We start from the raw sequence: 20218 nt of genomic DNA on the forward strand, positions 1-20218 counted from the left end.
CACCACTCACCGCTCTGCTGGTGTCTACTCCCGCGTCTCCACCCTGCTGCCCTGGCTTCACAACGTCATGCAGGCACGCTCGCTCACCGCTCACCGCTCACCACTCACCACTCACCGCTCACCACTCACCACTCACCGCTCTGCTGGTGTCTACTCCCGCGTCTCCACCCTGCTGCCCTGGCTTCACAACGTCATGCAGGCACACTCGCTCACCACTCACCACTCACCGCTCACCACTCACCACTCACCGCTCACCGCTCACCACTCACCGCTCTGCTGGTGTCTACTCCCGCATCTCCACCCTGCTGCCCTGGCTTCACAACGTCATGCAGGCACGCTCACTCACCGCTCACCACTCACCACTCACCGCTCACCACTCACCGCTCACCGCTCACCACTCACCGCTCTGCTGGTGTCTACTCCCGCGTCTCCACCCTGCTGCCCTGGCTTCACAACGTCATGCAGGCACACTCGCTCACCACTCACCACTCACCGCTCACCACTCACCACTCACCGCTCACCGCTCACCACTCACCGCTCTGCTGGTGTCTACTCCCGCGTCTCCACCCTGCTGCCCTGGCTTCACAACGTCATGCAGGCACGCTCACTCACCGCTCACCACTCACCACTCACCGCTCACCACTCACCGCTCACCGCTCACCACTCACCGCTCTGCTGGTGTCTACTCCCGCGTCTCCACCCTGCTGCCCTGGCTTCACAACGTCATGCAGGCACGCTCGCTCACCGCTCACCACTCACCGCTCGCTCACCGCTCACCACTCACCGCTCACCACTCACCGCTCTGCTGGTGTCTACTCCCGCGTCTCCACCCTGCTGCCCTGGCTTCACAACGTCATGCAGGCACGCTCGCTCACCGCTCACCACTCACCGCTCACCACTCACCGCTCACTCACCGCTCGCTCGCTCACCGCTCACCACTCACCGCTCACTCACTCACCGCTCACTCACCGTTCACTCACTCACCGCTCACTCGCTCACCGCTCACCACTCACCGCTCACTCACTCACCGCTCACTCACTCACCGCTCACTCACTCACCGCTCGCCTCACTCACTCACCGCTCACTCACTCACCGCTCGCTCACCGCTCACTCACCACCGCTCACTCACTCACTCACCGCTCACTCACTCACTCACCGCTCACTCACCGCTCGCTCACTCACCGCTCACTCACCGCTTGCTCACTCACCGCTCACTCACCACTTGCTCACTCACTCACCGCTCACTCACTCACCGCCCACTCACTCACTGCTCACTCACCGCTTGCTCACTCACCGCTCACTCACTCACTGCTCACTCACTCACCGCTCACTCACTCACCGCCCACTCACTCACCGCTCACTCACCGCTCGCTCACTCACCGCCCACTCAACTCACCACCACTCACCGCTCACCCACCGCTCTCCCACCACCGCTCGCCCACCACCGCGGGAGGTTGCGGGGTGGGTGCTGAGCGTGCGACGCTTCTTGTGCAGACGGAGAGGACTTGACGGTGCGGTGGACGGCGGTGCGGTGGACACCGTGGGGAGCTCAGGGCGCCGGATCGACGGGTTCTCACCGGGCCGGCACGCACACGCACACGTGTACACGTTCACGCACACGCACGCACGCACGCGTGTACACGTTCACGCACACGCACGCGTGTGCACCTACGCGTGTACACGCACGCACGCGTGTACATGTTCACGCACGTGTGCACATGTTCACGCACACGCGCACGCACGCGCGTACACCTAAGCGTGTACACACACACGCTCGCACGCGTGTGCACGCACTCGTGTGCACGCACGCGCAGGGAGAGAGGGGGGGGGGGGAGAGGTGCGTAACCGAAACGCGCCGAGCGAAGTTTACAAATCACCACGTTGTTTTAAAACGATTTAATTATTTCCTTTTTCTTTGGTTTGCACAATTGTCGCGTTGGGTCGCCGCCGCTGCGCCCTCTGTCGTCGCCGCCGCTGCCGGTCGTCGCCGTTTTATCTTTCAGATTCAAAACCGTGGGCTGTTGAAGAGGTTCACGTCGTTTGGTCAGATGGCAGGGGAACTGGGGGGGAGGGAGGGGGGGGAACTGGGGGGGGAACTGGGGGGGGGGGGGGAGGGAGAGTTTTGGGGGGGGAACTGGGGAGGGAGGGGAGGGAGGGGGGGGAACTGGGGGGGGAGGGAGAGTTGGGGGGGGGAACTGGGGGGGGAGGGAGAGTTGGGGGGGGGGATATGAAGGGGGGGTTGGGGGGTTGGGCTGTGCCGCCATCTTGCACCACGTTGCGACGTTTCTGCAGCTGTGTGTGCGCTGGTTTTTATTATTTTATCATAACTTCATTTTACTTACCAGGAGCCCAAATGGGTTTCCTGGAGAAGCCTCGCAGGGCGAAACGTCGGGCGTCGCGCCGGGCCCTGAGCGATGCGCGGAGCCGCGACGTTCACCCTCGCAGGATTTATTTTCGCGGTTGCGCTGCCGCTGCTGTCACCACCACCGTCACTACCACCACTACCACCACTACTACCACTACTACCACCGTCACTACCACCACTACCACCACTACCACCACCACTACCACCACTACTACCACCGTCACTACCACCACCACCGTCACCACCACTACCACCACCACTACCACCACTACCACTACTACCACCACTACTACCACTACCACCACCACTACCACCACTACCACCACCACTACCACTACTACCACCACCACTACCACCACTACCACCACCACTACCACTACTACCACCACCGTCACTACCACCACTACCACCACCACTACCACTACTACCACCACCACTACCACTACTACCACCACTACCACCACCGCCACTACCACCACCACTACCACCACTACCACCGCTACTACTACCACCACTACTACCACTACCACCACTACCACCACTACTACCACCACTACCACCACTACTACCACCGTCACTACCACCACCACCACTACCACCACTACTACCACCACTACCACCACTACCACCACTACCACCACCACCACTACCACCACCACTACCACCGCTACTACCACCACCGCCACTACCACCACTACCACCACCGCCACTACCACCACCACCACTACCGCCACTACCACCACCGCCACTACCACCACCGCTACCACTACCACCACCGCCACTACCATCACCACTACCATCACCGCCACTACCACCACTACCATCACCACTACCACCACCACCAGCACCACCACTACCAACCACCACTACCACTATTACCACCGCTACCACCACTGCTACTACCACCACCACTACCAACCACCACAACCACTACCATCACCACTACCAACCACCACTACCATCACTACCACCATCGCTACCACCATCGCTACTACCACCACCACTACCAACCACCACTACCACCATCGCTACCACCACCGCTACTACCACCACCACTACCAACCACCACAACCACTACCATCACCACTACCAACCACCACTACCATCACTATCACCACCGCGATTACCACCACCGCCACTACCGCCACTACCACCACCACTACCAACCACCACCACCACTACTATCACCACTACCAACCACCACTACCATCACTACCACCACTGCGACTACCACCACTACCACCACCACTAAACCCAGAGACGCCGTGGCAGTGCAGCCCCAGAACAACCCACTTCGAGTGAATCCGATTGGCTGTTCGGCACGGACGGTGGGAAACTCCCACAATGCATCTCCTCTGGGGTAGGGTTAACGGCTCAGGGAGAACGTTAGAGAGGTGCGCTCGCAAGCGATGCTCATTAGCGACGCTCGTTAGCAACACTCGCTAGCGATGTTCACTCGCTAGCGACGCTCGTTAGCAACGATCGCTAGCGACGATGACTCGTTGATTTCTGTAACTGTCGACACTCGGGTTAATTCTGCTGGTGCCAAAGACGATCATCTGCAATGTTTTTATTTATTAAAGTGTTGGCTATTTACTTGCTGATTATTCGTGAGGTTAATGGCTTTATTTATTTGTATGTAGATATATATGAAGACAAAGATCCCCGTGTAGCCTTGACTGTAGGGGCAAGTGCTGTTAGCGAGCAGCAGCTATTAAGTCCGGCACGGCACACGAGGGGGTTGGTGGCCAGCACCACGCCCGGCCGCCTTTGTCTCCCCAGTGGCGATGTCAACACACCCCACCGGGTACTCATTTGAGGATGAGGCCAAGCACCGGTTCAGATAATCGTCACTGTGGTGTTGGTGGCCGTGAGCGCGGAATCGAACTTGGGTCGCCGGGTTCGTAGCGCTGACCGCTGTGCCACAGACCTTATATACACGCGCGCACACGCACACACACGCGCACACGCACACACATACACACACGCACACACATACACACGCGCACACACGCACACACATACACACGCGCACACACGCACGGGAACGCTTTAGCGAGTCTCAAGATTCCGTCGTTGTTTTTAGGAGGGCGCTGCCACCCTCGCTGTGTTCACTGCCACGGTGGTGATTTTGAACGGGCGGCGGGCAAGCCACGAGGGTCGCCGCTTCCAATCCGTCGCCCCAGAGGCCGCGTCCACTCATATCCAGCCTCGCCCCGTTAAAGTCATCCACCCACGGGTGATCCACCCACGGGTGATCCACCCACGGGTGATCCACCCACGGGTGATCCACCCACGGGTGATCCACCCACGGGTGATCCACCCACGGGTGATCCACCCACGGGTGATCCACCCACGGGTGATCCACCCACGGGTGATCCACCCACGGGTGATCCACCCACGGGTGATCCACCCACGGGTGATCCACCCACGGGTGATCCACCCACGGGTGATCCACCCACGGGTGATCCACCCACGGGTGATCCACCCACGGGTGATCCACCCACGGGTGATCCACCCACGGGTGATCCACCCACGGGTGATCCACCCACGGGTGATCCACCCACGGGTGATCCACCCACGGGTGATCCACCCACGGGTGATCCACCCACGGGTGATCCACCCACGGGTGATCCACCCACGGGTGATCCACCCACGGGTGATCCACCCACGGGTGATCCACCCACGGGTGATCCACCCACGGGTGATCCACCCACGGGTGATCCACCCACGGGTGATCCACCCACGGGTGATCCACCCACGGGTGATCCACCCACGGGTGATCCACCCACGGGTGATCCACCCACGGGTGATCCACCCACGGGTGATCCACCCACGGGTGATCCACCCACGGGTGATCCACCCACGGGTGATCCACCCACGGGTGATCCACCCACGGGTGATCCACCCACGGGTGATCCACCCACGGGTGATCCACCCACGGGTGATCCACCCACGGGTGATCCACCCACGGGTGATCCACCCACGGGTGATCCACCCACGGGTGATCCACCCACGGGTGATCCACCCACGGGTGATCCACCCACGGGTGATCCACCCACGGGTGATCCACCCACGGGTGATCCACCCACGGGTGATCCACCCACGGGTGATCCACCCACGGGTGATCCACCCACGGGTGATCCACCCACGGGTGATCCACCCACGGGTGATCCACCCATGGACGATCCACCCATGGACGATCCACCTGAGGTGACTGGCAGATGAATCAGCTGTGCCAACCGCACACAGACTCGCCACTACACACACCACCACACACACACAATCACCACACACACAATCACCAATGCGCACACCACTGCACACACACCAATACACACACACCACTACACACAATCACCAAAGCGCACACACCACTGCACGCACACTCACCACTACACACACACACTGCGCCCACACACCACGACACACACCATTCCACCCACACTCACCACTGCACAGTGTACACTCACCACTGCACACACACTCACCACTGCACACACCACTGCACGCACACACACCACTACAAACACACACCACTGCAGGCACAAATCTTGAGTGCCCAACATTAACTTTATTGACAAATTTGACAATGGGGCTTGTAGGCGACTTGCATTGCAATCACGCTGTGCTTGCCCCACGACCACCACCACCACCACGCCACAGGGAATCGCAGCCAGACGCACGCACAGAGTGGGGGTGCGGGCACTGTACAAAACTGTCTGCACTGTACATACTGTCCGTACCCCCCCCCCCCCACGCCACTACACTGGGCCACGTCAGTCGCAGCACGACTGACAAATACGATTATTAATTATCCATCGTGACGGAGCCGGAGGTTTTTTTTTTGGCCGCGCAACCGAAGAATGAAAGAACGACACGCAGAGAAGTCCCACCACAGGGGGAGGGTGGGGGTGGAAGAAGAACCAGGCGCACGCACGGATTCCCCAGCGCCCACGCGGACGTCTTGAGTCGGCGGGCAAGAATCCGTCGGCGCTTCGGAGGCGAAGGCCGACTTCGGACGTCGGGGGGCCGGCGGGCGCCGAGCAACGCCCGACCAAATCTCGGGGGCCGTAACGCCGGCCCGAACCGGCACAATCGCATGTCGGGCCGGTAAGTCGGAGCAACGTTGCCGCCGCCGCCGCTAAAGTCTGGGGGTGGGGTGGTGGTGGGGGATGGCCACAACCGGCAACGCCGTGGTGTCCACCTTGGCCGGCAAGGCAAATACTTTCAGCGCTCGTTTTTTGTCTGACAGGTGTAGGGAGGGTGTGGGTGTGTGTGTGCGTGCGTGTCCCGTTCCGGTGGTCGCCACCGCTCGTCACACACACGCACGCACGCACGTCATACCTGGCATCGCACCTGGCGTCAAACCGGGCATCACAGCGCGGCACGTCACACCGGGCACGTCACACCGGGCGCGTCACACCGGGCGCGTCACACCGGGCACGTCACACCGGGCGCGTCACAGCGCGGGCATCACACCGGGCATCACACCGGGCATCACACCGGGCATCACATCGGGCATCACAGCACGCGCTTCACAACAAGTGCGTCACAACAAGTGCGTCACAAGTGCGTCACACCGTTCACCAGAGTGCGGGCATCACAATGCGCGCGTCACACTGGGCGTCACGCCGGGCGCGTCACGCCGGGCGTCACGCACGCACAGAGTTTGTGTCACAGACACTGCGAAGCCGAGTTGGAAAACGCCGGGGAGTCGCGAGGTCACCCCCACCACCCCCCCTCACCCCGAAGACCGCAACAGCAGAAATCACGGTAACCCCACCAGCCTCCCATAGATTGCAGGTTTACATGTGCACAGGAATATCATTTACATATATATTAGTCTCCTCCTTTACAAATATCACATTCCATACACTGTGTGAGAGAGACAGACAGAATGTAGGTGAGTGAATGGATGACTTAACGAATTGGTGTACCGGTGAGAAACAGCAGTACTGGCTGGCTGCTAGAGAGTGCTCGCTGAATGAGTGTACTCGCTGGTGAGCGAGTGTACCGGGTGGTGGTGAGTGTACTAGGTGGTGAGCGAGTGTGCTAGGTGGTGAGTGTAGTAGCTAGTGAGCGAGTGTACTAGGTGGTGAGCGAGTGTGCTAGGTGGTGAGTGTAGTAGTTAGTGCGCGAGTGTACTAGATGGTGAGTGTACTAGGTGGTGAGTGAGTGTACTAGGTGGTGAGCGAGTGTGCTAGGTGGTGAGTGTAGTAGTTAGTGAGCGAGTGTACTAGGTGGTGAGTGAGTGTACTAGGTGGTGAGTGTACTAGGTGGTGAGCGAGTGTACTGGGTGGTGAGTGTAGTAGTTAGTGAGCGAGTGTACTAGGTGGTGAGCGAGTGTACTAGGTGGTGAGTGTAGTAACTAGTGAGCGAGTGTACTAGGTGGTGAGTGTAGTAGTTAGTGAGCGAGTGTACTAGGTGGTGAGTGTAGTAGTTAGTGAGCGAGTGTACTAGGTGGTGAGTGTAGTAGTTAGTGAGCGAGTGTACTAGGTGGTGAGTGAGTGTACTAGGTGGTGAGTGTAGTAACTAGTGAGCGAGTGTACTAGGTGGTGAGTGTAGTAGTTAGTGAGCGAGTGTACTAGGTGGTGAGTGTAGTAGTTAGTGAGCGAGTGTGCTAGGTGGTGAGTGTACTAGGTAGTGAGCGAGTGTACTAGGTTGTGAGCGAGTGTACTAGGTAGTGAGTGAGTGTACTAGGTGGTGAGTGTAGTAGTGAGCGAGTGTACTAGGGGGTGAGTGTAGTAGTTAGTGAGCGAGTGTACTAGGTGGTGAGCGAGTGTACTAGGTGGTGAGTGTACTAGGTGGTGAGTGTACTAGGTGGTGAGCGAGTGTACTAGGTGGTGAGCGAGTGTACTAGGTGGTGAGTGTAGTAGTTAGTGAGCGAGTGTACTAGGTGGTGGTGAGTGTACTAGGTGGTGAGTGTAGTAGTTAGTGAGCGAGTGTACTAGGTGGTGAGTGTAGTAGTTAGTGAGCAAGTGTGCTAGGTGGTGAGTGTACTAGGTAGTGAGCGAGTGTACTAGATGGTGAGTGTAGTAGTGAGCGAGTGTACTAGGGGGTGAGTGTAGTAGTTAGTGAGTGAGTGTACTAGGTGGTGAGCGAGTGTACTAGGTGGTGAGTGTAGTAGTTAGTGAGCGAGTGTACTAGGTGGTGAGTGTAGTAGTTAGTGAGCGAGTGTACTAGATGGTGAGCGAGTGTACTAGGTGGTGAGTGTAGTAGTTAGTGAGTGAGTGTACTAGTACTAGGTGGTGAGCGAGTGTACTAGGTGGTGAGTGTAGTAGTTAGTGAGCGAGTGTACTAGGTGGTGAGTGTAGTAGTTAGTGAGCGAGTGTGCTAGGTGGTGAGTGTAGTAGTTAGTGAGCGAGTGTACTAGGTGGTGAGCGAGTGTACTAGGTGGTGAGTGTAGTAGTTAGTGAGCGAGTGTACCAGGTGGTGAGTGTAGTAGTTAGTGAGCGAGTGTGCTAGGTGGTGAGTGTACTAGGTAGTGAGCGAGTGTACTAGGTGGTGTGTAGTAGTTAGAGAGTGAGTGTACTAGGTGGTGAGTAGTAGTTAGTGAGCGAGTTTGCTAGGTGGTGAGTGTACTAGGTGGTGAGTGTAGTAGTTAGTGAGCGAGTGTACTAGGTGGTGGTGAGTGTACTAGGTGGTGAGTGTAGTAGTTAGTGAGCGAGTGTACTAGGTGGTGAGTGTAGTAGTTAGTGAGCGAGTGTGCTAGGTGTTGAACGAGTGTACTAGGTGGTGAGTGTAGTAGTTAGAGAGCGAGTGTACTAGGTGGTGAGTGTAGTAGTTAGTGAGCGAGTGTACTAGGTGGTGGTGAGTGTACTAGGTGGTGAGTGTAGTAGTTAGAGAGCGAGTGTACTAGGTGGTGAGTGTAGTAGTTAGTGAGCGAGTGTACTAGGTGGTGAGCGAGTGTACTAGGTGGTGAGTGTAGTAGTTAGTGAGTGAGTGTACTAGGTGGTGAGTGTAGTAGTTAGTGAGCGAGTGTACTAGGTGGTGAGTGTAGTAGTTAGTGAGCGAGTGTACTAGATGGTGAGCGAGTGTACTAGGTGGTGAGTGTAGTAGTTAGTGAGTGAGTGTACTAGGTGGTGAGTGTAGTAGTTAGTGAGCGAGTGTACTAGGTGGTGAGCGAGTGTACTAGGTGGTGAGTGTAGTAGTTAGTGAGCGAGTGTACTAGGTGGTGAGTGTAGTAGTTAGTGAGCGAGTGTGCTAGGTGGTGAGTGTAGTAGTTAGTGAGCGAGTGTACTAGGTGGTGAGCGAGTGTACTAGGTGGTGAGTGTAGTAGTTAGTGAGCGAGTGTACCAGGTGGTGAGTGTAGTAGTTAGTGAGCGAGTGTGCTAGGTGGTGAGTGTACTAGGTAGTGAGCGAGTGTACTAGGTGGTGTGTAGTAGTTAGAGAGTGAGTGTACTAGGTGGTGAGTAGTAGTTAGTGAGCGAGTGTGCTAGGTGGTGAGTGTACTAGGTGGTGAGTGTAGTAGTTAGTGAGCGAGTGTACTAGGTGGTGGTGAGTGTACTAGGTGGTGAGTGTAGTAGTTAGTGAGCGAGTGTACTAGGTGGTGAGTGTAGTAGTTAGTGAGCGAGTGTGCTAGGTGGTGAGTGTAGTAGTTAGTGAGCGAGTGTGCTAGGTGTTGAACGAGTGTACTAGGTGGTGGTGAGCGAGTGTACTAGGTGGTGAGTGTAGTAGTTAGTGAGCGAGTGTACTAGGTGGTGGTGAGTGTACTAGGTGGTGAGTGTAGTAGTTAGAGAGCGAGTGTACTAGGTGGTGAGTGTAGTAGTTACTGAGCGAGTGTACTAGGTGGTGGTGAGTGTACTAGGTGGTGAGTGTAGTAGTTAGAGAGCGAGTGTACTAGGTGGTGAGTGTAGTAGTTAGTGAGCGAGTGTACTAGGTGGTGGTGAGTGTACTAGGTGGTGAGTGTAGTAGTTAGAGAGCGAGTGTACTAGGTGGTGAGTGTAGTAGTTAGTGAGCGAGTGTACTAGGTGGTGAGTGTGCTAGGTGGTGAGTGTAGTAGTTAGTGAGCGAGTGTACTAGGTGTTGAACGAGTGTGCTAGGTGGTGAGTGTAGTAGTTAGTGAGCGAGTGTACTAGGTGGTGAGCGAGTGTACTAGGTGGTGAGTGTAGTAGTTAGTGAGCGAGTGTGCTAGGTGGTGAGTGTACTAGGTGGTGAGTGTAGTAGTTAGTGAGCGAGTGTACTAGGTGGTGAGCGAGTGTACTAGGTGGTGAGTGTAGTAGTTAGTGAGCGAGTGTGCTAGGTGGTGAGTGTACTAGGTGGTGAGTGTAGTAGTTAGTGAGCGAGTGTACTAGGTGGTGGTGAGTGTACTAGGTGGTGAGCGTAGTAGTTAGTGAGCGAGTGTGCTAGGTGGTGAGTGTACTAGGTGGTGAGTGTAGTAGTTAGTGAGCGAGTGTACTAGGTGGTGAGTGTAGTAGTTAGTGAGCGAGTGTACTAGGTGGTGAGTGTAGTAGTTAGTGAGCGAGTGTACTAGGTGGTGGTGAGTGTACTAGGTGGTGAGTGTAGTAGTTAGTGAGCGAGTGTGCTAGGTGTTGAACGAGTGTATGAGCTAGAGAGCTGGAGAGCGAGAGGTGGCCCACCACCACTCCCCCCCCCCCCCCCCGCCGTCCTGCACTCTCACTTGCGCCGCACGGCCTCCAGCAGGCGCAGGATGTAGAGGAAGAGGTTGATGAGGTCGAGGTAGAGGGAGACGGCGCCCTCCACGTAATCCTCGGGGGAGAGGCGGTGCAGCAGCCGCTGGGTGTCCCACACCACGAAGCCGCAGAACAGCAGCGCACCGCCACCGGCAAGCGCCAGCTCCACCAGCGGGTAGCGGAGGAACAGCTGGGGACGGGAGGGGGGGTGGGGGGGGTTAGACCAGGGGAGAGGAGAGGAGAGTGGGGGGGGAGAGGTTAGATGGAGGGAGAGGAGAGACAGGAGAGACGGGGGGGGGGGGGGAGAGGTTAGATGGAGGGAGAGGAGAGACAGGAGAGACGGGGGGGGGGGGGGAGAGGTTAGATGGAGGGAGAGGAGAGACAGGAGAGACGGGGGGGGGAAGAGAGGAGAGACGGGGGGGAGAGGTTAGATAGAGGGAGAGGAGAGACAGGAGAGATGGGGGGGGGGAGGAGAGATGGGTGGGGGGGGGAGAGAGAGACGGGGGAGGGAGAGGTTAGATGGAGGGAGAGGAGAGACCGGGGGGGGAGAGAGAGACGGGGGAGGGAGAGGCTAGATGGAGGGAGAGGAGAGACAGGAGAGAGGTTAGAGGGGGGGGGGAGGAGAGACGGGGGAGGGAGAGGCTAGATGGAGGGAGAGGAGAGACAGGAGAGAGGTTAGAGGGGGGGGGGGGAGAGATGGAGGAAGAGGTGAGATGTGGGGAGAGGTGTAGGGGAGATACTGAGAGACACCAAGATGGGAGGTGGAGATTCATCAAGGAGAGGGGAGGAGACAGGGAGGCGATGAGGATAGGGGTCTTATTGCTCACCCCAAGAAATCCAGCGATGATCAATATCCAGAGGCCCGCAAAGAGCCTGCACCCCACACACACACAAAGACCCCCCCCCCCCGTACAGCCTTAGCAGCAGGCCGGCACGACACACGAGGGGATGGATGGCCTACGCCACGCCCAGCCGTCTTTGTCTCCCCAGTGGCGATGTTTGACACATCACGCTCAGTACTAATTTGAGGCCGAGTCGACCTAGGGGAGGACCAGTTAATATTAATCGTCACTGGTGTGGGCCGTGAGCAGGAATTGAACTCGGGTCGCCGGGTTCATAGCGCCACGCCGCTAACCAATACACCACCGCTCCCCCTGTGACACACAACCGCCATTCGCCACTAAGTGGCGGTGACGTCACCACGACGCTTGTGCCAGGCTATGTGCACGTTAAGGCCACGTGAAGTGTCGAACGCCCGCTGGCAGGAGGTCACGGGGCAGACCCAAGCAGGTGCCACGGGTCGACTGACTGAGATGACTGAGATGACTGGCCGATGCACCGCCTGTGCCCCCCTACTGTGCCAACTGCACACACACACGCACACAGCGGTTAGCACCACCACACAATGAAAGCTGGACCCCCGCCCAACCCACCCCCTGAACGGTGGCGGTGCGGTTAGCGCTACAATCGACACTCCACCGTAGCGAGCGCCGCGGGCGGGTCGGTGGATGGGCGGGTGGATGAACGGACTGGCGGACGGATGGGTGGACGGACTGGAGGACGGACTGGAGGACGGACTGGAGGACGGACTAGTGGGTGCACTGGCCTCCCCCTGGGTGGACTGGGCCAGAACTCACCCGGTCCCCATGCGGCTGAAGTCCCTCTTTGTCTGCAGGGTGTAGGCGGTGAGGCCCACAAAGGCGGCGGCCGTGAGGACGCACGCCTGGAACACCACGGCGTGGTCGTAGAACGTCACTGCACACCCACACGCAGAGATACACACAAAGAGATACACATACAGAGATACAACAAAAGCAACCGCCATTCGCCACTAAGTGGCGGTGACGTCACCACGGCGCCTGTGCCAGGCCATGTGCACGTTGAGGCCACGTGAAGTGTCGAACGCCCGCTGGCACGAGGTCACGGGGCAGACCCAGATGGCAAGGGTCGACTGAGATGACTGGCTGGTGCACCACCCGTGCCCCCTACTGTGCCAACTTGCTGTGCTTTAGCCACCCGGCGCTCCGCTCGTTGTTGTGAGCGTCGCTCCTCCGCCCTCCGTTGTTGTTGGAGTGCGACTGCCTCCAACTGCCCAGTAGCGTCCTTCACGAGCCTCCTCCACAGAGGCCGATCTTGACACCGCTGGTACCAGTCATCGGCAAGTCCACTCAGCTCCACGTCCTCCTGTACCACATCATTTCACGAACTACGTGCTCGAAAAAGATGTTAAACAATGTGGGAGCCAGGGGGCATCCCTGTTGCACCCCAAGATGAACAGCGACTGACTCCGCCTCCCAGCCACGTAGTTTTACCCGGGCCTGACCACGATCATACCATCACATGGTCTCGCATCTGCTGTTCCATCACTGTCAAAAGTCCAGCCACTGTTCTTGCCGTACCCGGCGTGCATCCATGATGTTTTGTGGATGCGCCGATGCCAGAACAGCGTATGGGTAATTACAAGCCCATGGACTGCGTGTAAGTCTATCAGTCGCCCACCGTTATTGAACTGATCTGGCCCATGCCTTCCAATCACTCCAGCCCAGGTGCCAGCATCCTTCCAATCACTTCAGCCCAGGTGCCAGCATCATGACTCACTCCCGGCATTAAAGTCACCCAAGAGGGTGACTTTAGCTAGCACCTGTAACAGGATGTCATCGAAGACATCAGACTCATCGGCCTTTCCTGCATCCCTCCACTGATGCTCATCTTCGGTGGGGGTATCAGTAACCAAGACAATCACTCCTCGCCTCTGGCTGATGGGAAAGCGAGCCCACAGTATCCTGGGGCTTACAGCTTCCCACACCTCACCGCCACACTCCCACACCCCCTTAATTATTTGGTTCAGAAGAAGAGCCACTCACTGTTGTTTGGCAGTCTGCTGCCCCGAGTAGAGGACTGTCCACCCCTCATGGTAGCAGGAGCCAGAGCCGGTCCACCGGACCTCCTGAATACCACAGAGATCCAGGTGGTACCGGTCCAGCTCCCGACAGAGGAGTGGCAACCTCTCCTTCGCAATGAGCATTAGAACAATCCACGTGGCGACCCACAATGCCTTTTTGCTGTTTTTGGAGGAGCCCCGAGGTTAAGGGTTCAGTCTCCTAGCTCCGCACAAATGGGGTTTGGCCAAGAGACATACACACACACACACGTAAGTATACACACACAGGGCGGCACGGACACCACTTACCCACAACCCCTAGCGTGAACGCCTCCACCAGAGTCTGCAGGAAAAAAACGCAGCACAAAGTCAATGCGGCTCACTCGGGGCATCCCCTCAATACCACCACCATCAACAATAACATCATCATCAACAACATCTCCAACACCACCAACACCACCAACACCAACAACAAAATCTCCACCACCAAGGTGATCCAAAAATAATGAAGAATAACGATGATGAAGCATCACGGTGCGATGGTTAGAGCTGTGCTGGTTTGACCCAGCCCTGTGGGTCTCTGTGCGAGCCTGTGGGTCTCTGTGTGAGTCTGTGGGTCTCTGTGTGAGTCTGTGAGTCTCTGTGCGAGTCTATGGGTCTCTGTGTGAGTCTGTGGGTCTCTGTGTGAGTCTGTGGGTCTGTGGGGTGAGTCTGTGGGTCTCTGTGTGAGTCTGTGGGTCTGTGGGGTGAGTCTGTGGGTCTCTGTGCGAGCCTGTGGGTCTCTGTGCGAGTCTGTGGGTCTCTGTGCGAGCCTGTGGGTCTCTGTGCGAGTCTGTGGGTCTCTGTACGAGTCTGTGGGTCTCTGTGTGAGTCTGTGGGTCTGTGGGGTGAGTCTGTGGGTCTCTGTGTGAGTCTGTGGGTCTCTGTGCGAGTCTGTGGGTCTCTGTGCGAGTCTGTGGGTCTCTGTGTGAGTGTGTGGGTCTGTGGGGTGAGTCTGTGGGTCTGTGGGGTGAGTCTGTGGGTCTGTGGGGTGAGTCTGTGGGTCTCTGTGCGAGTCTGTGGGTCTCTGTGTGAGTCTGGGTCTCGGTGCGATTCTGTGGGTCTCTGTACGAGTCTGTGGGTCTCTGTGCGAGCCTGTGGGTCTCTGTGCGAGTCTCTGGGTCTCTGTGTGAGCCTGTGGGTCTCTGTGTGAGTCTGTGGGTCTCTGTGCGAGTCTGTGGGTCTCTATGCGAGCCTGTGAGTCTCTGTGTGAGTCTATGAGTCTCTGTGTGAGTCTGTGGGTCTCTGTGCGAGTCTGCGGTTTCTCCATCAAGGCACTGACACGGCCATTATGAACCTGCCGACCAGGCCGTGGCGGACTCACGAAAGCGAAGAGGAGGATGAGGTTGGTGGGGTGATCGCGACGCTTGGCGAAGAGGGCAAGCAGCAACCCCATGGACAGCACGCAGGAGATGAGCATCACCCACGAGCTGGAGACACGCGGGGGGACACGCGGGGAGGACACGGGGAGGGGAAACACGACAATGCTAATCATGTTGCTGCTGCTATTGTGATGAATGGTGATGATGCTGATAATTCTGCTGATGGTGATGACGACGGTAATGATGATGATCATTTTGGCGAAGGCAATGATGATGCTGCTGATAATTCTGCTGCTGACGATGATGATGCTAATTCTGCTGACAGTGACGATGATGCTGATCATTCTGCCGCTGCCGATGATGATGGTGGTGACGAAAATGACGATGTTGATGATAATTCTGCTGACGGCGACGACGATGATGTTGAAAATAATTCTGCCGATAATAACTCTGCTGATGTTGACGATTATGACGATAATGGTGCTGCTGATAATAATTCTGGTGATGGTGACGATGATGATGACGATGATGCTGATAATAATTCTGCTGTTGGCGACGATGATGACGACGATGATGTTGATAATAATTCTGCCGATAACAATTCTGCTGATGGCGACGAAGATGATGACGACGATTCTGCTGCTGACAATAATTCTGCTGATGATGATGACGATGATGCTGCTGCCGCCGAAAATAATTCCGCTGATGGCGACGACGATGACGACGATGATGACGACGACGACGCCGTCGGCGACGTTTAAAGGAGGGGGGGGGGGGCCCCGGCGGCAGTGGCTCACTTCTTCTGAACGAAGTCCTCGACGACGTCGCTCCAGTCCATGAGCGCCGCCACGGCCACCGTGAGCAGGATCTGCGCCGAGAGGATGGCGTAGACCTTGCGCAAGAAGCCTGCGACAGCGAGAACCAAAGACGAAAGATTCACCCCACCACCACCACCACGTGAGGCCTTCAACAAGCTTGCTGGGGCAAGCGCAGTGCCGTGAGAACGATCGTTAAAGGGCGCTTGATGAATTTTTTATTATCATTACAATCGACAAAAACTGCGGGAGATCACCGATAATTATCCAGCGGCTCCGGGGGTGGGGGATGACGCCGGATTTTCAAAAGCGCCGGGATAATCGCCAAAATCACTACTTGAAACGGCAAATTTTTTTACGAGGGTCTTGCATGCCGTTATGCTTTCTGGTGCTGTTGAATGGGTTTTTTTTTTGTCTCGTAGCATTTTTATTTCGTTAACACCGTGAAATTGGCATGGATAAACATGCAAGTAGACAAAATAAAAATCCTCCTGTAAAAAAAAAAGTGACTGCGCTTACTGCACCGTACTCTCCACTCCAATCTCGAAGACCTTTGCATCATGGGGTGGTGTGTACACACGTACAGTATTTTCATTGTTTGAGTTGTATGTAGTGTATCATGTCCCGGAAAAAATATTTGATACCTAATTCAAGCGTAGCTACTTTTTTTTGTCACGCCGACAGCCTCTGAAACAGCTTTGCCGGATCGGCCTAGGACGGCTGGATAATTTTGGAAGCAGCCGGATAATCGATGATCAACTATATAAACTAATGTTTTTATTTTGCCAGGTAAGGCCCCATCTGAGCTGTGTAACTCTTTATCATAAGCGACCCTGGCTGCCACAAATGATAGCAGCAATGATAGCAGCTCAACGTCATCATCATTATCACGTGGGAAATTACAGCAGCAACCAAATTCCTTAAACGCGTGACGTTGATTCTAAATGTGGAGGGAAAAACCGGAGGACCCACAGAAAAATTCCACGCGACCACGGGGAGAGAGACACGCAAACTTCAAATATACAGCAGGCGTCAGGGTCGAGAACGAAACCCACCACCTCCTGTAAACCAGGCGAGGTAGTTAACATCTCCTAGACACCGTGATGATGATGAGAGAGAGACACGCAAACTCCAAATATACATCAGGCATCAGGGTCGAGATCGAACCCACGACCTCCTGTATACCAGGCGAGGAAGTTAACATCTCCTAGACACCGTGATGATGATGAGAGAGAGACATGCAAACTCCAAATATACATCAGGCATCAGGGTCGAGATCGAACCCACGACCTCCTGTATACCAGGCGAGGTAGTTATTGGCGAGCAGCAGTCAACCGGCCATTAATAACCCCCCTAAGACAACCTGAACTCAGAATCTCAGTGACTCTAACACGGCCATCGTGAACCCCCTGGCAGAGCTAAAACCCCAAGGCCTGAAACCTGATCTCTGGCACGGATAATTATGAGCCAGTGTGGTGACCCCACTCACACGGCCAGTGTGGTGAACCCACTCACATGGCCAGCGTGATGACCTCACCGACACGGCCACCGTGATGACCTCACCGACACGGCCAGTGTGGTGAAACCACCGACACGGCCAGTGTGGTGAAACCACTCACACAGCCAGTGTGGTGACTTCACCGACACGGCCACCGTGATGACCTCACCGACACGGCCAGAGTGATGACCCCACTCACACGGCCAGTGTGGTGAACGCACCGACACGGCCACCGTGATGACCTCACCGACACGACCACCGTGATGACCTCACCGACACGACCACCGTGATGACCTCACCGACACGACCACCGTGATGACCTCACCGACACGGCCAGCGTGATGACCTCACCGACACGACCACCGTGATGACCTCACCGACACGGCCGGCGCGATGACCCCACCGACACGGCCGGCGCGATGACGTCACCGACACGGCCGGCGTGATGACGTCACCGACACGGCCAGCGTGATGACGTCACCGTTGTAACTCACCCATGCGGATGGAGACGTGGGCGCTTGCCACGTTGGTCCCGTAGCAGAAGTCATTCTCCAGGGCAGAGGGCTTCATCGTGTCCATCGCCTCAGCCTCAGCCTCAGCCGCCTCAGCCTTCTCGATGAATCGGTGACCCGGGACTCTGCAAAGCCACAATTATCTCGACAACAGTTGACCCAAATTTTGATTTAAAGCTTTCGCGACTGCAGTAATTCATCTTCTTGGTTCTTTCGGTAAAGTCACGTTGAAGGGAAACAATAAAATAATTGACCCGACAACAATTAGCTCGACAACGAATAACTCAACAACTTTAGCAATTACCTCAACAATTAATTCGACAACAATTAACTCAACAACAATTACCTCAACAACAATTACCTCAACAACAATTACCTCAACAACTCGACAACAATTAACTCAACAATTACCTCAACAATTACCTCAACTTATCTCAACAACAATTAACTCAACAATTACCTCAACAATAACAACAATTACCTCAGCTACAACAATTACCTCAACAATGACCTCAACAATAACAATTACCTCAACAATGACCTCAACAAGAACAATATATACCTCAACAACAACAATTACCTCAACAATCACCTCAACAACAACAATTACCTCAACAACAATTACCTCAACAACAATTTCCTCAACAACAATTACCTCAACAATTACCTCAACAACAACAATTACCTCAACAAGAACAACAATTACCTCAACAACAACAATTACCTCAACAACAACAAATTTCCTTAACAACAATTACCTCAACAACAACAATTACCTCAACAACAACAATTACCTCAACAACAATTACCTCAACAACAATTTCCTCAACAACAATGACCTCAACAAGAACAACAATGACCTCAACAACAACAATTACCTCAACAACAATTTCCTCAACAACAATTACCTCAACAACAACAACAATTACCTCAACAACAACAACAATTACCTCAACAACAACAACAATTACCTCAACAACAACAACAATTACCTCAACAACTCGTTACCGAAGGCTCGCGTTTCAGGCCTATTTGAGCACCTAAAGCTTCTCGCCTCAACCTCTCAATTAGGGGAAGAGACAGCGGCTTTAATTGGTACCAGTAGCTTAGCTAATTAGCACGTCGGTAGCTTAGCTAATTAATACGTCGGTAGCTTAGCTAATTGATACGTCGGTAGCTTAGCTAATTGGTCCAAGTTGTGACAGGAAACGAAACTGGCCTCGATAAATCGATTCCTCGGATCTATTGGGTATACAACCGGGGGAATCGATTCCCCTCCCGCTTGTTTGACGATTCGGGTTTAGTGGCGTGGGGTGCGAATCGATTCCTACATCACCAGAGTGTGGTTGAAATGGAATCGGGGAATCGATTCAAACGTTTCGGTTCTTGTGTTTACGTGGTGGTTGGGGGAGCGGCAAAAAAACGTTAGAGCGGATTGGAAATACAAAATGCCCTGGGGGCAATCGGTAACGTTAATAACGAGGGCTTCCAGGAGCCCATCGTCGTGTTAAAGATGCCCCTGGAGCGTTAAGAAAATTTAAATTGATTTAGCACTCGGCAGTCGGGGGTGTGGCTTGCAGGTAGATTGGGGTGGGATAATTAACATAATGAGATACAACGTAGAATAAATTAACATAATATATAAATAGGTGATTGTATTAACATAATTGCACAATTTATATAAAATATACAGAGTTGAAAATGTTACCATTTAAAAACGTCGATTTAATTCACATAAAACATAATTTTACTTAACTTCAAATAAAGCAATATAATTTGTTAAATAAAATGAACATAATGCGATATAATGTTGGTTAAATTAACTTTACGTAATATTGTGTTGGTTAAATTAACTTTATGCAATATTGTGTTGATTAAATTAACATTATGCAATATTACGATGTTTAAATTAATATAATTATGTTGGTTACATTAACATGATGTGATATAATGTTGATTAGATTAGCATACTGTTTATGCAATCAACATGCAATTAACATTATTTTATGATGGGTCTTTCTGTAGTATAACTACAAACTGCTCTGCACAACATAATACTAGCATCAACACATTACATAATACACGTTTTTATTGGCATCAATAATAAACTAATTATCTCGCTAATAAACGTTAATTACGTTGATATTAGC

General features: G+C 54.5%; 2 protein-coding genes and 1 long non-coding RNA gene across 25 annotated transcripts in view; 2 read left to right on the forward strand and 1 right to left on the reverse strand.

The window, feature by feature from the left end:
* Positions 1-2062, forward strand: part of LOC116955946 (serine protease 33-like) — a 41495-nt gene extending 39433 nt beyond the window's left edge. For both annotated transcript variants that reach the window (XM_076053676.1, XM_032977305.2), the window contains exon 14: positions 1495-2062. In XM_076053676.1, the coding sequence (XP_075909791.1) occupies positions 1495-1509 (15 nt within the window). In that variant the 3' untranslated portion in view covers positions 1510-2062. The remainder of the gene's footprint in view (positions 1-1494) is intronic.
* Positions 2063-8014: 5952 nt separating this feature from the next.
* On the forward strand, positions 8015-10805 carry LOC142906254 (uncharacterized). 22 transcript variants are annotated; one of them, XR_012930089.1, is made up of 14 exons: positions 8015-8515; positions 8614-8761; positions 8954-9080; positions 9228-9283; positions 9320-9447; positions 9504-9631; positions 9808-9859; positions 9951-10006; positions 10085-10120; positions 10176-10253; positions 10289-10338; positions 10411-10557; positions 10611-10681; positions 10718-10805. It is a non-coding gene; the product is annotated as an uncharacterized LOC142906254 (long non-coding RNA). The 22 variants fall into 22 exon arrangements; XR_012930082.1 differs by lacking the exon at positions 10085-10120 and adding an exon at positions 9668-9773 and having other exon boundaries at positions 9824-9878; positions 9951-10065; positions 10212-10305; positions 10503-10557; XR_012930091.1 differs by lacking the exon at positions 10085-10120 and adding an exon at positions 9668-9773 and having other exon boundaries at positions 9504-9611; positions 9824-9878; positions 9951-10065; positions 10212-10305; positions 10503-10557.
* Positions 10806-10952: 147 nt separating this feature from the next.
* TMBIM4 (transmembrane BAX inhibitor motif containing 4) lies at positions 10953-19335 on the reverse strand. Its single transcript, XM_076053677.1, has 8 exons — positions 19061-19335; positions 18051-18193; positions 16041-16149; positions 15246-15351; positions 14192-14225; positions 12639-12756; positions 11829-11874; positions 10953-11191 (listed from the first exon to the last, which is right to left on the reverse strand). The coding sequence occupies exons 2-8, from the start codon at positions 18133-18135 to the stop codon at positions 10985-10987; spliced, it is 705 nt and encodes a 234-aa protein (XP_075909792.1). The 5' UTR covers positions 18136-18193; positions 19061-19335; the 3' UTR covers positions 10953-10984.
* Between the last annotated feature and the right edge of the window lie 883 nt (positions 19336-20218).

This window comes from Petromyzon marinus, chromosome 62 (assembly GCF_048934315.1).
Source record: "Petromyzon marinus isolate PM22_M1 ecotype Great Lakes invasive population chromosome 62, UKy_Petmar_22M1.pri1.0, whole genome shotgun sequence".
NCBI classification, from domain to species: domain Eukaryota; kingdom Metazoa; phylum Chordata; class Hyperoartia; order Petromyzontiformes; family Petromyzontidae; genus Petromyzon; species Petromyzon marinus.